This window comes from Camelina sativa, chromosome 3, assembly GCF_000633955.1.
Source record: "Camelina sativa cultivar DH55 chromosome 3, Cs, whole genome shotgun sequence".
NCBI classification, from domain to species: domain Eukaryota; kingdom Viridiplantae; phylum Streptophyta; class Magnoliopsida; order Brassicales; family Brassicaceae; genus Camelina; species Camelina sativa.
The window spans coordinates 13,261,361-13,281,062 of NC_025687.1; the positions used below are offsets into that span (position 1 = coordinate 13,261,361).

The window sequence follows — 19,702 nt, forward strand, 5'->3', positions numbered from 1 at the left end:
GTCAAATAATATATATCAAATTTTATTAACTAGTTAATGATATTTTAAATTTAATTTTACCCACATATTGTTTTCTCCTTTTTTTTTTAACTTTGGATTTGTTATTGATTGCAAATTATGAGAACTATTACATATGAATCTATCATGAACAGTTCTTTCGGACCCTATTAGATTCACTACATACACTCTTGCTCTCCTGCTCCATGCTCTTGATGGAGACCTCCTTGTAGAATCATGGCGAACCTTCAATTGTATGTAGAATCACGGTGAATGGCAATAATTGCGCATCACTGGAGATTGTTTGTAAATTTATCTCCGTTAATCTGCACAATTAATAAATCGTATTACCTTGGGCTCGAACCCATACTTCATGGTGTAGAAGCATTAATGAACCCTAGGCCAACCACTAGGCCAATTATATTAACATTTTCTCTTTATATTAACATTTTTGAAATACATTTGCTAATTATACTAAAATTACATGAATTTTTTTTTTCCAAATTTGATCTAATTTTCATAAATCTTATTATCAAATTCAACGGTAAATATAGGAGTTACCTTTCATTTTTATTTGATTTTATATATAAATTATTTTAAATTATTAAACATAACAAAAAAAATGATATTTTAGTTATAGAAAAAGAGACAAATAGATAGAGAGTTCAAATGACATGAATATCGAATAGACACAACTATTAAAACAAAAAAAATGATGAAAAATGTTAAAAATACACAACTTTACAATTGACAGGCACAACTAGATAAAATTATTTTTAAAAAATTACAACATATTTTTTTATGAAAATGTACGACGAAAAATCATAATCGTTGTTTGCATTTATTCAGATTGTCATTATTATATAGATTAATTGTTTAAGAAATAGTAATAATAGATGATGACCCATTTTCTGAAAATAAGGATTTTGATATGTATAATATATATGTAGTCAAATGATGATATCATTTTATAACTTAATGTTATTGTTAACCTTTTGTGTATTCTGTATTTATAGTTATGAAATATAATGACGAGTTTTTAAAGTAGATGGCGAGTTATTAATTAAATAGACACTATTATTGATCATTTCTGGTACTGAGGTCTTGACCACTAAAGTTTCTAAGATTTTGGTTATTTAAAACACCAATATATAAAATTATTATTAGATTCATGTTTATATATTTTACCATTTATTTATTCTAATTTTAAACAACACACTTTATTTGTTTTTTTACGAGAAGATTTCTGTTGAGCAGAGCCGTGCGAGGGTTATGGAAGCCAGAGGCGATAAGAAAAAAAAAAACACTTTAACTCATAAAAAAAAAATTAATAGTAACTAATATCACCTTTAAAAGAGTAGAGTAAAAAACTAAAATATTAGTTATAAAACGTAACACAAATAGCAAAATATAATAATATCAAAGAAGTTAATTGTGTTAGAGGATTGCAAAAACAATGACGAAAAAAAACATGCTTAAGTTTAACATTAGGAATGGTTCTATTAATTAAAAAGCATTATGTTTCTCAAGTTAAGCTTATATGATTAGAAACAAAAAATGAATGATCGTAGGCCAAAGTTTCTTTTTTGCCTACATAGGCACGCTTTGCTGTTAAGAGCAAATCCAACAGAGCAATCGTTGTAAGTTTTTTTTTTTTAAATAAAAAAGATATTATTCTAATCATATATATATATATATATATATATATTATCTTTTATATTGTAACCATTAAAAACTGACACCTGTCTATTTAATACAAAAAACGTTCTTGACTAAGTAACTTCACTACCGTTTCTCTCATTTTTTTCTTCTCTCTCATTATTATATATATATATATATATATTAAGAACTCTCTCAGTTATACTCAACCAAAGTTTTCTTTTACTTTTTTTCTACTGTGTTTGCATTTACGATCTCTACAAAAACAATTTTGATTATAATAAGAGTGACCCTTGTAAATTATAATGAAAATACTCACTTCTCCAAAACATTATGCTTTCTTTATTAAGTAATGTAAGCATATAACTTGAAAAACAAAACCTTAAAGGGTATAAAAAACATATACGCAAAAACTAATTGAAGCCCTTAGCTAGCCATAATAGAATAAAATTTGGGCCTCATCATACTACTGGGCCTAAACCTTGGTCTATTTTGAGAATTCATAACCAACGTAGTATCGATCGATCGTTTCCACTTTCCGCGTATAATGTACAAACAAGAAAGAAGTACATGCAAACCTCATGAACTTTCTCATTCATATGACGTGATAAACCATAAAAAAACCCACTGTATCCTCAAATGCCCTCTCTTAATTACACTATACATTTGATATAAAACAAGTTTTTTTCATAATTATATAAAAGTTTACATAAATAAAACAAGATATGAGCTGTAATCCTCTATCTAATCTGGTTTTAAATAGCTTTGAAAAGGTAGGAACATCATGCAGATCGTAAGAGTTCCTTCATGATAATGGTTTTTCATGTATCTAATATGTCAATGTTTCGCATAACTACCCTTGCTATGCTCATCATCTCGACCGCCATGGCAAGACCCTCTATCTCTATAAACAAATATCCATCTCAAGATCATTTAGATTCTTCTTCCTTAAAGGTGAAATCCAAGAGCTTTCTACCAAAGTTGTATGGTGATTACGGGTTTTGGAATCCGAGCCCGGTTTACGGAGGAGGTTTTCCCGGGCCAGTTCCTCACGGCAGTCTAGGTCCGATACAGAGACATAAGAAGCCGAAATGAAACCCGAAGGACATATATGTTAGATATGTTCTTCAACTTCGCTACTTAATTACGGGGGTAAACTTTTGATATATGGGTGTTATATAAATAAGGTAGTGCTAATTAAGGCTTGTGTTTGTACTTAATTCCTGCATATAAATAATGTCTTCGTTTGTGTTTTGTTGTAGATACAATCATACAAATAGACATATACACATCTTGTTCCACTCTCTAGATAAACCATATATGTGTGTGTAACATACTATAGGGAAACCGAAAACATATCACTATTCAACTTATGAGTAAAGATTGTGTACAAGAATTATTCATCTAAAATAACAGTACAAGGAATTTGAGCACGAGACAATAGGAAACATTTTCTTTAAAGCCTACGAGTTCAGTTCAAACAAACGAATGGATTAGAGAGACGACACACAAAACCGTACCCACCGAAAACTATCACAAGTCTTACTAAATTATTAATTGTTCAAATAATCTTATACGAATTTGAATAATCTTATACGAAAACTATCACAAGACTTCAAAAGATCACTTGCGGTCGACGGTAGTTTATCTTCAAGTTTTATACATTGGCATTTCGGGTTCAACCGCCTGTAAATTATTTTATTGAAATGTTTTAGGTGTTGTTTAAAAAAAAATTGTTTCATAGCGTTTAAGAGTTAATTTCTTGTTTAAAAATACGAAAAGTTCAAATTGCAAAGTTTAATTTGTAGGTGTTATTTCTAGGAAAAAAAAAATCTATATTTGGTCCCAACGCCGCAACTTTGTCCATCACTGAGTAACATGCGACGACTAACGTGTAAAAAAGATGTCATTGCCCATCCATACCTACTACACTACAGTGAGTTTGACACCCAATTATACAAGCACAGCTAATGATAAATAAAATAAAAATCTTACAAGGAAATAAAGTATTGAATCAATGATGTAACGCCTCTCTGCCTGATCACAGCCTTGCACTATGAGTCTATGAGAAAAAGTCTAGCATAGAAAGTTTCATGTTACAAGGTTTGGTCTCATGACATCCGCCAGAAGTTTGATCTACTTAAACATATGTTTAACACATACTGAGATTTTTGAAAAGACAAATTGTAAAACACTAGACAATAGTATTATAGTAACCATCAATTTTGTTTTGAGTTAGAAAATTGGACAAAAAAGCTAGAAAACAAATCTGCTGATCACGAATTTTTACATTGTCTTAGTCAAATATCATCAGCCTAACTGCCTAATAAGTGTATCCTCAAAACAAGATATATTAAAATAAAAAAAATATCAATATGTATTAGTTGCTGCTACTAAATCAACATTAAAAAAAATTAGGTAAAAAATATTATTCTAAGCATTTCATATTCACTAACTTGTAATATCATAAACCAAACAATTCAAACATTTTAAACCAAATAAAGTCAAAGTAATTGCGTGTTGACTAAATATTTTGTTTTCCTTTTGTTATGAGTCTCTTTGCTCTTTTGTGAGCCATACACCGTTGACCACTTCAAAGATGGCTTCGTTCCTCGTCTTCGTCTTCTTCACCACTCAAAGCCTCAATCTTTTTTGAAATTTTCCTCTTCCCCTTTTGTTTCGTCATCATCATCTCTCTCTTTCTTATCCCATGGCTTACAATTTCACCCGCCTCGATGCTCAATCCGCTGCCGAGAAAGCCGTATCAGTGATCGGATTAGGTTATGACCTCTGTTCCGATGTTCGTCTCTCTTACTGTAAAGCTACACCAGACGGGTCTAGGCTAGTCGAGATTGACCCGACCCGGAACCGTGACTTGTTTTTCCCCGGTGGGATCGTTGTTAATAACGTCTCCAGCTCGATTAAGTGCGATAAAGGCGAACGTACTCGATTACGCTCCGATATACTCTCTTTTAATCAGGTTTTAGACTATCCTAAAGACTTGATCTTTTTTAACTGATTCGTGTTTATGTGAAACCCTTTTAAAATTTGGAGTGGTTTTTGTGTGTAGATGTCGGAGAAGTTTAATCAAGATATGTCTCTGTCTGGGAAGATACCATCAGGGATGTTTAATACTATGTTTGAGTTTAACAGATGTTGGCAGAAAGATGCGAGCTCTGTCAAGACTTTAGCTTATGATGGTTGGTTCATTAGTTTGTACAGTGTAGAGCTCGTTAGGTCGCAAGTTACTCTACGTGATGAAGTCGAACGTGAGGTTCCTTCTTCTTGGGACTCTGCTGCACTTGCTGGGTAACTAATCAAGTTTTGCTTTTTGTTTGCAAGTTTGGATCTTTTGTAAATGGGTGAGATTTGAATTTTGGTGTGTGTTATATTATATGACAGGTTTATTGAGAAATATGGTACTCATATAGTTGTTGGAGTGACTATGGGAGGGAAAGATGTTATTCACATGAAGCAGCTGCGTAATTCGAATCATGAGCCTGAGGAAGTCCAGAAACTGTTGAAGCAATTGGGTGACAAAAGATTCTCTGCTCATCCAGTTGAAAGTATCTCTTCTGCTGCTGTTCATTCCGGAAAGCGAAATGTAAAAAAGAGTCTTTTACTAGTTTTTTCCATCGTTCTTCATTGCGTTTAAATCACAGTGGAATCTGACATGTTTGACGGTTCTGCAGGAGGAGAATCCTCTCCAGTGGGGATTTCAACCATTAAATGCCTCGGTTAGTCGCCCAGTTATCTTGCGCTCCAAGAACGAGGTCTGCTTCTTCTTACTACTACTAATGCAGTGAGTCATATGGGTTTTGTATGTTGAAACTCGGAAGTTAAAAAAAAAAATGTGTACTTTGCATCTTTATAGGATATGGTGAGCATTTGTGTCAGAAGAGGAGGTGTTGATATCGGACAAAGTCATGATCAGTGGCTCTCAACAATTTCACAATCACCCAATGCCATATCAATGTGCTTTGTTCCTATAACTTCACTCTTGAGTGGTCTCCCTGGAACAGGATTTCTTAGTCATGCGGTGAACTTATACCTTCGATGTGAGCACTTTGTATTTTGGCTTTTGTATCTTAGTTAGTTTCTCAACGGTTCATTCAGGTAACAAGGTTGTGTATAATGTTGTAGATAAGCCACCGATTGAAGAGTTGCATCAGTTTCTTGAGTTTCAACTTCCACGCCAGTGGGCTCCTGTTTATGGTGATCTCCCTCTTGGACTACGCCGCAGAAAACAAAGTTCTCCGTCCCTTCAGTTCTCTTTGTTGGGTCCAAAGTTATATGTCAACACATCAAAGGTACATGTGTTCTTCACATTATTGTAGATAATAAACGTTTGTGGTCAAATTCAAACTTTCAATTCTCAAAAACTGTTCTAATAGGTTGATTCATGTGAGCGACCAGTAACTGGACTACGCTTCTTCCTGGAGGGGAAGAAAGGAGATCATCTAGCAATTCATTTGCAGCACCTCTCTACATGTCCTCCAAGTCTCCATCTCTCACACGATGACACCTATGAACCCATAGATGAACCAGAAGAAAAGGGGTATTATGAACCTGTGAAATGGGGAATATTCTCACACGTTTGCACCTTCCCAGTTCAGTACAACGGAGCACGGTCTGATGACACCGCCTCTATTGTAACCAAAGCGTGGCTAGAAGTTAAAGGAATGGGTATGAGGAAAGTTCTCTTCTTGAGGCTCGGTTTCTCACTCGATGCTTCAGCTGTTATACGTAAATCATGCTGGGATCATCTCTCAACAAACTCTCGCAAATCGGGTGTTTTCTCGATGATTAGTACAAGACTAAGCGCAGGTTTAAATCCAAACCCGGCAACAACAAAGCCACAGTCTAAGATTGATCTAAACTCTGCAGTGTATCCTAGGGGGCCATCTCCGCCTGTGAAACCAAAGCTGCTAAGTCTTGTGGACATGAAGGAGGTGGTGAGAGGTCCAGAGGAACCACCTGGATATTGGGTAGTGACTGGGGCTAAGCTTTGTGTTGAAGCAGGCAAGATCTCAATCAAAGCTAAATACTCTCTGCTTACTGTTATGTCGGAAGATTCGCTGGTCTGAAGGATTCATGCACTTGCAAAGGACATGGAGGAGTGCCTAAGTGGGGAACACAAGTAGTAGTGTGTCTTGTTGGATTTTTGCAGGTTTCAGTTTGTGGTTAGCGTTTGATCAGATGTTTTTGGGTTGTGAAAATTTTATATATCTGTTGATGTAAATGCTTCGTTGTATATTGCTACTGTTGAATTTACATAGTAGTATTTGTGTAGAACATATTTGGATGAAACTGAAACCGTTTTGTGTTTCTTCTCCTTTTAGAAATTTCACTGGATCACAAAAGTATCATCTGTTGCTTCAGATCTTTGTATTCGATATGAAGTGCGACGTGATGTCGTGTTTGTGGACCGTGAGGTTATATAGAGCGGATACAAGTGCGACGTGAAGCTAAGTCTTTGTTTGATTATGCAAAACCAGTTAAGAAATACAAAAGAAAACATGATTTAATCGTTGGTCATTGTCCGCTAAAAGAATACAAAACAAACAAAATCTTACTATTATTTTTATTATGTGCATTTTAAAAAACAGACTTTGCCAGTCTTTTGAAAATAGAGTAAACTAGCTTAGTTACCAAAGATTCATACAAATTTAGGTAAAAAACCAACTTCATCTTGACAAAACAGAGTTTTATAGAAAGAAAGAAAAAAAAACTATTCAATGTGACTATTACTCATTTTTCTAATTCAACTTTATGATATTCAAGTCTATTCCTTTCCTTCTTTAATTTCTTTCTGACTTTTTAAAAACTTTATGTTCAAATCATCTTGAAAAATTTGTAGCAAACATACTTTTTATTCAATACAAATTACAAACAATGAAATCCGAATATTAGCTCAATAAATAATAATTAAAAAAAAACAAACAAAATGAGACAAAGAAATAAACAAAAATAGAAAGCATATCAGGCAAGGGTCAATAAAAAGTGTGTGAAAGGGGACTTCAGAGATTTTATCTGTTATCTATAAGACTAAATAACAGCAGGGTTAGTTCCACTTCTTCACTAAAATTGGATCAATTTCATATATTTGCGTACAATGGTTGTATGGGAATGTTTGTGTATTTTGTAAACACTTTTTTTATATCAATATAATTGATTTGTGAAAAAAAAAAAATTCAGGCAACGGTCAAACAATATAGCTGACTTTTTTAAAAAAAAAAACACATTTAATATCTCTTCCGCGACGCCGTTTTGTTACTACGTACAATCCCCACCGACCTCGACTTGCGCAGCCTCATCTCCGCCGCCGCCATCGTCGTCACCGGTCTTTCTTCCTCGATAAGAACTCTGAGTGTCGCCACCGTCTCGTTATCTCCAATGTCTTCGTTTGGATCAGGTCCAACTTTCGCTCCCACTGATCTCGACCTCAGTACAAAATTCCGACGACGAAGCTGCGGCGGCGGAGAAAGCAACGTCTCCTCCTCCGAAACTATTCTCTCGTGTAATACATTACTATCCTTACGGTTCTTCCTGCTGCTTCCTCCTCTCACGATCCTCACATGGATCTCTTCCTTCATTTCTTCCTCAACCGCGAAAACGTTTTCCGATATTTCTTCACTCCCCCGCCGCAGACGATTCCACGACGGAGAAGCCTGAGATAGCTTCCTCACCGTTTTCAAACACTCCACAACCTCTAACATATCGGGACGCTTCTTCGCCGTCGATCTAACACACCTCGCAGCCAACACCGCAAGTTTCCGAATCACGGCGGAGTAAGGACGGTTCTTAATCTTCGGATCACAAACCGCGGCGAACTCGCCGCGTTTTATCAACGGAACCGCCCAATCAACGATACACGACGGACTATAACTCAAATCAATGGCTTCTCTACCGCTGATCATCTCCAACAACAATATCCCAAAGCTGAAAACATCGGTCTTCGCCGTTAGATCCGCCGGAACTAAATACGACGGATCTAAATACCCCAGCGTTCCCGCCGGCGGTGTACATTTCAAGCGCTCGTCGTCGACGTTTCCGATCAAGGCTAATCCGAAATCTGCTAACCTAGCGTTACCGTCGCCGTCGATGAGGATGTTCGACGATTTAATGTCGCGGTGGATCACTGGAGTCTCCGCGGCGTGAAGAGCGTGGAGTACAGACGCGATCTGGAGCGCGTGTTTGGTTCTCCGGTTCCAACTGAGCGGTGGATGTAACGAACAACGAGAATGTAACTGATCGTAAAGTGTACCGTTAGGCATGTAATCGACGACTAAGAGTTTCGTTTTTCTCCGGTGGTCAACGCAGTAACCGATTAAGTTGACCATCCAACGGTGACGAACTCGTGTTAGGATCTCGATCTCGTTGTCCGCTTGATTCACGTTGTTAGTACTATTGTGACCGCCGGTTGTTGTGGTTGTGGTGAGGATTGTTCTCTTGACGGCAGTGAGAAGCTTTCCGTTGTCAAGAACGGCTTTGTAAACTCTGCCGTGGCTTCCTTTTCCTAGGAAGTTTCCGGCGGAGAAGCCGTTTGTAGCAGCAGCGAGTTCGTCGTAGCTGAAAATTCGGATTTTTGGAGGATGATGACGTTTCGATCGTCGACGAGGGTTCCAGTTGTAGGAATCACAGATCGCAACGGCGGATTCGCAGTTGCAAGAAGAGAGATAACCCATGGGAGAGATTTAGAGAGAGAAGAGTGAGAACGGAGGAGGAGCATGATTTGAAGAAGAAGAAGAAGTGGTGTGTGAGAGGTTACTGTTGAACAGCTTTTGGTGCAAGAAAGCAAGAGAAAGGTATAATAAGGTGTGAAAACAATTCAAAGTTGCTTTTCTTAATTTCAAAGTTGCTCAAATGATTTAATTTGTAATTTACTAAAGTTTTTTACGTATGTGTGTATCTGTGCATGAGTTAGTGAGTGTGTGTCTGTAATCATTTATTTCCTTTTTAAGTTTTTGATGATTTTCTAATATTATTTCCGGCTCAATGTATTGTTTGATTTGTGATAATAATGATACACTTTTTAGTAAGTAAAGATTTTTTTGCATGCATTATTATGATTGGATGATTCATCGCCGGATATGTTGGTGGATGATTGAAATCAAGAAACGTATAACAAATTCAAAATTTTCTTTTCTTTTGGCATGTGCTAAATGTGTAGCTATACAGAAGAACTTACAACAAAACAACCAAAAATATTACATATTTTAACTTTTAAGCTAAGAAACACATCCATAAGATTTTTTTTCTATTGAAGATGGTGGATGTAACATATCATTGGCCTCAGGAAATACTAGTACAGTTAGATATGATCATAATTTCCCACCTCGGACCATAGTCTATAATTTGTCTCATACGAAAAATGTATTTGGTCTAAACTGTAGATTTTAAATGGGACCACGCAGGAATAAGGATGAGAATGAGGAATTTGTACACACATTTACCCCCATTTTGGAAAAAATTTACATGACTTTCTTGTTCGTTTCCGAGTCACTGAAGTCAAGGAATCAAATTGTTTACTAAATTCAGCAATACGTGTGAACTCTACGTTCGTCACATGTGATGTTTTCAGGCTTTGACTACTGTGGCTCATTTAGTGGTCTTTTTATTTTTACTCTTCAAGTCTTAAATCTGGTATATGAATATGAATATCATATCTGTTGTTTTATTCTATATTAACATTGCCTCTTCAGTTTCAAGAGATATAATTTCAGATGCATATAAACTAGAAGGCGATGTGATGTAAGAAGTAAGAACCCATGTCAACTGATTCAAGAAATTCACTTGATATTTATAAAGGTAAATAAAGTAGTAAAAAACATTTGCAGGAACCACTTCTTATGGTTTAAGAATCAACACAAGTGGTCTAACAACTCTTAAAACAAATCTTCCTGGCTACTGCAATGGTGAGAAGAAGAGTCATCCATCTACAACAACAGAATACAAACACTCCATTAGAACTTTTCGACACAATTTGTGAAGGTAAAGCAGAAAAAAGGTAAACCTTGTGACCTAAGAGATGCGACTCGATTATTTATCACTTCTAATGGTTTCTTCTCTCTATAATCTGCCCTAAGATCAGGTTCAAGAAACCAAAAATAAAAAGAAAAAAACAGCTTCATTACACCACCACCTTGTCTTAGACTGCATGCATCGCTGACCTCTCCCCAGTAATTTCATCATACATCATCATTGCAATCTGAGTGAATACAATTTTGTATCAGTGTGATTTTTGTGCTAATGACAAGTGTTCTAGTCCCAGAGGTTCATAGAAAATATAACATCATGTCAATATTCCAAACATATTCAATCTCATTACCAACGAAGCCTATCACACAGAATCAACCACAAACTAACCCATTTTTCTTGGAGTTTTTTTTTGCTGAAGAAAATCCCTTTTTGAAAAAATCTATAACTATGATGGCAAAGTAAAAGACCTAACTCCTAGACCAGATGATAAATTGACTCACATCACTCTTGCTGATAGTTCTTTCATCTAGTCTCGTCTAGCCCTACAAAGAAAAAAAGAAAAAAAATTGAATTTTGGCTCAGTGAATGCAAGACATTGGATAATTGGGTAAAAATATGTAGAAAAGATACCAAAAGACAGACTCTGGTAAAGGTTACTGATACTTGAGTATTATGCTATCCTTCAATGCAGAGTATGCTAGGGAAACATTGGATACAAAAAAAATTTGCAAAAAACAAAAAAAAAGGACTTTTGATCCTAAGAACACCAAGATCTCAAGGGCATAGACCTACGAATAGTAATACTGGGACAAATCCAGACAAAAGGAAAGTAAAATCCCATAATCAAATCTGTGTTATAAAGGAATAAAGCTAACTACCCATCAATACTGCACACACAAATAAAGCTCAGAGGTGCCAGAGAAGTGTAGAACTAGAAGTATTCATGAACTCATCCAAAAAAAAGCCACATTCACTACACTAACACAGTCATGATCCACAACAACAACTCTAAACCTAACCCCACAACAACAACCAGGACCTTGTTTTGTCTATCTACAACAACCGGAACATGGAAAAATCGTCAAGCATATGATGGATATATAAGAACCACCACATGACCAAATGGATCATTACCACTATTATGCAACAAACTGAAGAATCAAGTCAATTGTTCTAATCAATAATCATCACTATGATTTACATCTTCAACTATAGGTTTCTTCATACCAATCCCTCCACTACAAAACATTCACCTAAAAGACTAGACTATACAAAAGTGACATTTTTGATTAAAAGCTTAGTTGGTGCATTTCAATCATCGGACGAAGAATCGCAATACGAAGAGAGAGAGAGAGAGAGAGAGAGAGAGAGAGAGAGAGAGGTACCTTCAACGATCCAACCACGGCGTGAAGCGGAGAGCATCGAATTGAGCAAAGCTGAAGCAGTGGCAGTGTGGTAAGGGAGCATCGTCTCCACGCAACAGCTCAGCTCCACGGGTGATCTTTCATTCCAAACAAAATTCGCAAGTTAATAAAACTCAGAATTGATTACAGAACGAAATTAGCGACAAACTCAGTGCTCTCTGGGTTAAGAGAAGATTTTTCACCTGAAAATGCGGTTTGAAAGCGGGCTCTGTTTAGGCATCCGAAACGCGGAACGTGCCGATGAAGGCATAGGCTTGGGTCCGGTGGAGAACCTAGACGCGGCGGCGGATGCTCGGCTTGCGGCGGAGCGGAAGACTGACCTGGCGGCAGACATTGAACGATTCAGATCTTTCGATTTGGTTTTTTTTTTTTTTTTTTCTCTTCTTGGAGAGGAGAGAAAGAGATTAGGGCTTTTGGGAAGGGTTTTTGGGTAAGGGATTAGATGCAGCTGCGCTTACTGGAAGCTTGGTGGAATTGGTTGCGGATAAGTGACACGTGTCAAATCACTAGTTTAAAGTTTTTGGTATACAACATGTACTAGTATTTTTTTGCATGTTGGAATATTTTGAACATTCATAGTTTCACTTGCAGAACCTGGAATTTTTTTTTTTAAGTGTCACCTCAATCTATATAAAGTATAAACTAACGAACAGAAAACACACACACACTGTTGTTTTAGCTATGAATTTCACGATTAGCACAGAAAAATATGTTTAATATACTATATACTAAAATTTGTAAATATTTGTGCCGGCATGGTGGTAATATTTTTACTATTTAATAATTTGATTTCTTTTAGGAAAAAGTTAATAAATCCAGAAAAGGAAAAAAAGGGGTTATAATTTGTGCTTTATGTTGGCCGTGATTAGCGGAATTAGGACTTTTCTTTTCCTCGTAAAGACTCGAGAGAGTGGATTCTTGTTGCTTAATGTTAAGTGAGTGCCTTTGGAACTGTCGTTGTCTTTTACTTGTCCCGGCGTTTCTCTTGGTCCTTTCCAGGCCATATTACCCCATTACACTAAATTCTTATTGTATACTTAAGGACTACTACTACTTAAGGAGACTATATACGAACGTAATAAACGTGATTGAAGGTAATAAAGGCTAAATTGGTTAATTGGGTTGACAGCTTGATATATAGAACTGATACGACCTGTGGGTGGCAAACTGGCAACTGTTGATGCACCCAACTAACATTAATAAGCCACATCTTTGAGAAGATTTTTGTGGCGTCGACAATGTGTTATTTTTCGATTCTAATCTAGTGGAGTATATGTCTTCTAGATCCATTAAAATTAAATATTTGTTGTGCAAGTAATTATTACTTTCTCTTTTGCACTTACGCAAGGAGGAGGAGGCATCTTCATGTCCCCCCATTACAATTGTCACGTTTGGTCCCATTTTTAATAATGGAGATCCATACAGTCTTTAACTAAACTTATTAAAAATAAAATTACCAAAAAAAGTGATTAAATTACCATAAGAGAATAATAACATAAAGTAGCACCATATATATATACTAGTATCTTTCTTTTCTCCGAATAATATATGCAAACGCAAACATCAAAGTTCAAAAACCCAATAAAAAAGCAAACCCACCTCAACTTAAAAAAACACAAACCCCTTTCACTTTTAATTTGTTGCAATGATAACAACGATATAGTTTTGACTAAACAACGATAAGTAATATAACTTAGTTGAAAATAAAAGAAAGTGCTTCTGAAGAGTGTAGCTAGTAGTCTTGAGAGGAAATCAAATAACAATCTTCATCAAGGCTTGAGCTGATTATTAGTGCCTTGCCCCGCAACAAACTCCTCAGGCTGTTCGTTCTCCCACTTGGAGTTGTATGGATCCTTAAAACTGTTCTCCTCGTTGTTGTTGTTGTTGTTTCCGTACGAATACGATTGCTGGTCGTAGTTAGTCTCGGTCGCCGGAGATGAATAGAAACCGGCGGGGCGTTTGCTGTGAGGCTTCCGGTAGTAATGGCCGTGGTTTCTGGCGTTGTAAAGGTCGTAATAGTAGCTACCTTTTTCCATGAACCTTGTGTCACTCATGCCTTGCCTCTCTAAATTGTGGCTGTAGCCTTTGTACGGCGTTTCACGTTCTAGCTCTGTCCCGTAAGCGTTAGAGTTGTAGAAACTTCCCTTGTTGTCTCCATTGTTCTGAGAGAAAGACTCTTCCTTCACGTTTTCATCGTACTTGTTGTTGTTGTTGTTGTTGTTGTTGTTGTTGTTGTTGTTGAATTCTTCATTGGCGTACTTGTTGTTGAACTCTTCCTTGGGGGTTTCATCGTACTTGTTGTTGGTGTTGAACTCTTCCTTGAAGTTTGTATCGTACTTATTGTTGTTGTTGTTGTTGAACTCTTCGTTGTTGTAACCGTTGCTGCCGTAGGTCTCTGTATCCTTCGGGTACTTTTCGTCATAGTTGTTGAAAGACTCCTCAGTCTCGCTCAAGCTTGGAGTGGAGAAAGTCTTGCTGTTGACTTTGTCATCGTACTTGTTGTTGTTGTTGAACTCTTCTTTGTTGTCATTGTAAGTGGTCTCGTGACCATACAAGCCATAGCCGTTTCCGGACTCGGGGACAAAGGTAGGATCTTGTTCTTGCTCTTTCTTGTTGGGGATGGATTCATCTACTGTTGTTTTCTCGCTGGTCTCGAGAGGGATAACATTGTTAGGGTTTTGGTCTTTGAGAGAGTCTCTGTGGAGTTTCCCAAAGAAGTAGCTGTCTCTAGCATGGATTTGAGTGGAGAGAAGAATAAGTGTAGTGAAGAAGAAGAAGAGGGGGCTTCTAGTGGAGAAAGCCATGATGTGTGTAGTAGTGTGATAGGGAGAAGAGAAGGGACAATTAGATATTGTGGGTTTATGGAGAGCTAGTGTGAGCTTATATATATTGAAAGATCCTAAGCTGAGGCTTTTTTTTTCTTTGTTCTTTTTACTCTTTTTCTTTAGAAATTGTGGACTTTTTTTTCATGTGTTTTAATTTGAAGTCGTTAGGTGGAAATGGGGACTGGATAGGTGATAATGGTTGATGGTGGGTCCTTGAGGATGAGATGATTTTTCAAAGAGGTAGCTCAGCTTTCTTGCCTATAAGATTAGTTTAACAGAAAAAGGTAAATAACCATTTTGGGTTGTTAACTTTGACAAACAACAATTATCGACTAGTTTAGTTGAGGTGATCATCTCATGAGAACATGGATCGTATTTTAGTTGGTTTGTTGAAAACAAATATGGACTAGGAATAGACAGGGATGCTTTTGTTTTTTCCCCTTCGTTCTTGTCATACTGTCATTGTTGCTGATCAGCAGCTTAGGAGTTAGAACCAAAATTTAAGTCCTATCATAAAAGTCTTTCATATTGTTAGCATTAGTTGGAAGTTACATATTTTTCAAGAAATCCAAATTTATTTGTTTTCATATTTGAATTGCATTAGACTAATTAACTTTCAACACGATTTTTTTAAAAATGTAATACATCTAAGTATATAACCCATGAATCAATAGTCAAATTAAGTTTATAAGTTACCCAATTGATATGATACATTTTATACATAAGAAAACTGTTATGCATCAGGCTCAAATTGCACTAGGCCAATCCACATGGTTATTACTAAAACTTTCATAGTATCTTAATTTTATAGTCTTAAGTGATAAACATGCATGCATACATTTTTTTTTGTCAGTATTTCGAGAAAACATGGAGTAGCTAGAAAATTGTGTGTTCTTTATAAACATTATTCTTCTTAATTAAGCCCCCTAAAAAAATCGACATAATAGTGTCAAGTTGATAATTGAATAGCCTCGAGATGCTTTCTTATGTAAAAATTACTTTATAGTTATGTCTCCAACTTTCCCGATCTTCAAGCAAACTTCTATTTGATTATTTCGGATGGTCAGACAAAACCACATTTATATAAAGCTGATTTGAAATGCTCCAGTAATCTTTATTCATCATGTACTACTCGTAATCATTCTTGCTTTATCCTACGACCAAACATGAATAATATATATCGGGCCATTTGGTCCGATCAACATTAACATCCAAAGAAGAGACAATTCAATGCTATCCAAACATCAACATTATATGTGAATAAACATCAACATTAACATCCAAAAATCAACATTATATGTGAATCTGTTATCCAATGCTGTAGGAAAAGGCAATACTCCGATCTTTACATTAAGAGTTTCAATTGTTCAATGGCGATTGTAAGTTGCAAACCTAAACAAGACCTAACAAAGATAATTATTTTGCATTGAAAACTTTAGCAACACAATTCTTCGGCGAATAAATAAACCAGTTGTATCATTGGAGCAATAACGTGTTGTTTCAATTTAATTAGTTAGTGGGATATGGTAGGAGTGTCGATTGGGCATAAACTCCTGTATACTAGTAAAATGTTAGAAAAAGAAAAACGGATGTTACAAATTAACCCACTGCTGGCAGTTAACTTTTTTTTTTCTATATACTTTTTTCTTGAGCAAAACATTTTCTATATAATAGTTATGAAAACTTAATATTTGGAAAAATATTGTATCATCGGACGAATTATCATAAATAAATGTATTTAGGTGCGTATTTCATAATAAATTGCAATAATTTGAGGATGAAACTGTAACCAAACAATAGATTATTAATTATAAAAAGAATAAGATCATTTACCTAATAAATTTGGTAATAACCCAATTTGGAACGAGTACTTTGAGAATTTTGGGTATTTTTAAAAATAATTAGATAGTTTTTGAGAATTATAATTTATTTTTGGATAATTTCGACTAACTAACTAAAATCAGCGGAGAATTCGAGTCTCCTGTTTATTTTTTTTACTGAATCTCTATTAGTAAACCTTTTTTTTTCTCTGAAAACGAAAAATCAAAAATCCCAATCTTAGTCTCTTCTCCGCTTACACTCTTCTTCGCTTCGTTCGTATCTTACTCCGAGAGCTCAGTCCAACATTAATGGCGACCAACTTGCAGCATGTGGATCAGCAACTCAATCAGCTATACCTCCTTGATCCCTATTAATAAACATTTTCTAATGAGTAATACATGCACAATAATTCAAACTAAAACCGAATTAATATATAATATATAGATTTAATATCGATATTGTACAAATACTTATTTTATATATTTAAAATAATACGGTTCTAAAATAATACGGTTCTAACTCATTTTTTCAAATTTAAAATTTATATGAAAAAACAAAGTTAATACTAAATTAATATAAATGAAAGAGATAAAACTAAACAAAATCATGAAATCATGTTATTAAACTTCATCGAAAATTTGACAAAAAAAAGAAAAAAAAAAACAAAATCAAAAATAATTATGACACAAAGTCTCGTATTGTTCCACCATCAGCAGTGTCCAGGATTAACTCATTTTATAATTCATCATCACTGTCTTTATGGAAAGCCAATATGAAATAAATGAGAAATCATTATTCTAAAAACTTAATAAATATTTTTTGGTGTGCCAATAAACAGAAAACAAATAGAACTAAAAATTTGATGTAACATGCAAAAGAAATTATGATTAAGTCCGGACTATTTATGGTATTACAATGAGAAATAGTGGATGTACAACGAAAATGGGTAATTCATATAATAAAAAAGATTGCATTTAACCGATTAAAAAAAAGGTTCAATATGTGACATGTAAAGAACAATATGAGATCGATATTTTGAGAATTTTGGAAATTTTGAAAAATATTTTGAGAAGTTTTGAGAAGTGTAATTTCTACTAACTATATAACTTAAATATTCATGAAGACTTTATATATTTCGTGAAGTAATTAGCTATTTTGGAACAGGTACTTTCAGAATTTTGGTATTTTTTGAAAACAGCTAGATAAATAACTAAATAAAATTAAATATTCAAGAAGAATTCGGGTATCCCATCTAAAATTCTTACACAATCTCTATTAAAAATATTGTATAACAAGTAATTATTTAAAAGAGAACGATCAATAAACAGAAAAAATTTCTAATAGATATAGGACGAGAGGAAACGAGATGGGACATAATAAAACGAGACATGATGGATAGAGACGTGTTTCCCGTTCCAAAGTAGATACGTCTAGGTTATAGACGCGTAATAATCCAAATTAAAACCAAATCAAAATATGATATTTGGATTTTATATCAATATTATACAAATACTTAAATTATATATTTAAAATAATATAATTATATGAAAATATTTTGCCCCTACTGTAGCACCAATACCTAGTACAATAAGTCAGGGCGAATGAGCCATCAAAAACATGAACCATCGAAATATTGAATTACTAGATGATACCCCGTGCTACAGCAAGAGATTATATATTTTGTTAGTTAGTTTTTTTTGTAATTTGCATTTTTGTAATGTAGTTTTTTATTTTGACTTATTTTTTTTGGTTATATAGTGTTTATTTGTATATTTGGAGTTATACAGTAAATTGGAAATCCTAATAGAGTAAGTAGTTTGTAGAATGTAGTTTGTAGAATGTAGCTTTTCACGTAAACAGACACACCGCAATATTAGATAGTAGTTTTGTAAGAAAATAGACATTCCGCAATATCGGATAGTAGTTTTGTAAAAGGATAGACACACCGCAATATCAGATAGTAGTTTTGTAAGAGAATGAGTTTTTCTTTATTTTGGTTTGTTGTCAAAAGAGGAGAAGTTGCTTGTTAAATTTTAGTTTGAGATATTTCAATGGTTAAGAAACCATTGTATTTATAGTGAGATTATGTATATTTAGGTTATTATTTAGCAGTTAATATTTGATATATCAAATCCCAGAAATATTGTAAAAAACCCAATTTAATTTATAGTTTGATAAAAATACCTGTTTTAACGGGTTTAACTCAAACTTTTTTTATATTTTAAAATTTTTAAGAGTAAAAATATTAATATTACTTAAATATTTTATAGACTTTCAATATATTATAATATTTTAAACTTTCGACGGAGTTCAAATATTTATAATAATTTAAACATTCTATAAAAATTTAAATATTTAGAATATCTTAAACTTTTTTTTAAAAACGTAAATATATTATTTTATGTTTACTTTTAAAAGTTTAAATATGCTAAAATATAGAACCAAATTAAACTGTTAAATTTGGATACCTGATAAATCAAGCTTCCTGATCATTTATACTCAAAACATATTAGTCATATATTTATAGTGATTATCAACCATATTCCAAAATATTTAGTCGATGTGGGATATACAAGACACTTTTTCTGTAAATTAGTTTACAACTTTATATATATAATTTCTGTGTTTTTTATTATTTTCATCTATACTAATCATAATTAATTACTATAATTTCGTTAAGGAAATATTGAAAATCTAAACTAAATGATGATTTGTTTTTATTTAATTGTATTTAATTGATTTGTTGTTTCCGTAAATATCTCACAATATAAAAGCAAATCAAATTAGTTTACATATATATACAATTTCGTATTTAATCTATTGATTATTTTGGAAGCAACAAAGTCACAATTGATAAGTATTAAAGATTTCTCATTATTCTTAATATTCATAATAATTATAGGGATTAAGTATGGTAGTAGTTAATATTTGATATTATTAAAACCATTAAATACTCTGATACCAGTTTCCTTATTTATAGGGATTATAACTCTG

The 19,702-nt window shown here is 34.2% G+C and overlaps 4 protein-coding genes and 1 pseudogene across 7 annotated transcripts; 2 read left to right on the forward strand and 3 right to left on the reverse strand.

Annotated features, from left to right (window-relative positions):
- On the forward strand, positions 2,323 to 3,081 carry LOC104776899 (annotated as a pseudogene).
- LOC104776900 (MACPF domain-containing protein NSL1) lies at positions 4,221 to 7,022 on the forward strand. The gene is made up of 7 exons (XM_010501061.2): positions 4,221 to 4,636; positions 4,727 to 4,965; positions 5,059 to 5,260; positions 5,349 to 5,429; positions 5,531 to 5,714; positions 5,800 to 5,966; positions 6,051 to 7,022. The coding sequence occupies exons 1-7, from the start codon at positions 4,367 to 4,369 to the stop codon at positions 6,741 to 6,743; spliced, it is 1,836 nt and encodes a 611-aa protein (XP_010499363.1). The 5' UTR covers positions 4,221 to 4,366; the 3' UTR covers positions 6,744 to 7,022.
- Positions 7,660 to 9,576, reverse strand: LOC104776901 (serine/threonine-protein kinase-like protein At1g28390). Its single transcript, XM_010501063.2, has one exon. The coding sequence runs from the start codon at positions 9,342 to 9,344 to the stop codon at positions 7,902 to 7,904; it is 1,443 nt and encodes a 480-aa protein (XP_010499365.1). The 5' UTR covers positions 9,345 to 9,576; the 3' UTR covers positions 7,660 to 7,901.
- On the reverse strand, positions 10,407 to 12,473 carry LOC104776902 (protein NUCLEAR FUSION DEFECTIVE 6, chloroplastic/mitochondrial). 4 transcript variants are annotated; one of them, XR_766184.2, is made up of 5 exons: positions 12,245 to 12,472; positions 12,024 to 12,139; positions 11,139 to 11,180; positions 10,802 to 10,867; positions 10,407 to 10,595 (listed from the first exon to the last, which is right to left on the reverse strand). XR_766184.2 is itself a non-coding variant. In XM_010501065.2 (4 exons), the coding sequence occupies exons 1-3, from the start codon at positions 12,394 to 12,396 to the stop codon at positions 11,161 to 11,163; spliced, it is 288 nt and encodes a 95-aa protein (XP_010499367.1). In that variant the 5' UTR covers positions 12,397 to 12,473; the 3' UTR covers positions 10,407 to 10,595; positions 11,139 to 11,160. The 4 variants fall into 4 exon arrangements, 3 of the variants coding, with proteins under 3 accessions (XP_010499367.1, XP_010499366.1, XP_010499368.1); XM_010501065.2 differs by lacking the exon at positions 10,802 to 10,867 and having other exon boundaries at positions 12,245 to 12,473; XM_010501064.2 differs by lacking the exon at positions 11,139 to 11,180 and having other exon boundaries at positions 12,245 to 12,467.
- On the reverse strand, positions 13,551 to 14,927 carry LOC104776903 (homeobox protein 2-like). Its single transcript, XM_010501067.2, has one exon. It carries the CDS (start codon positions 14,864 to 14,866, stop codon positions 13,832 to 13,834), a length of 1,035 nt encoding a protein of 344 aa, XP_010499369.1. The 5' UTR covers positions 14,867 to 14,927; the 3' UTR covers positions 13,551 to 13,831.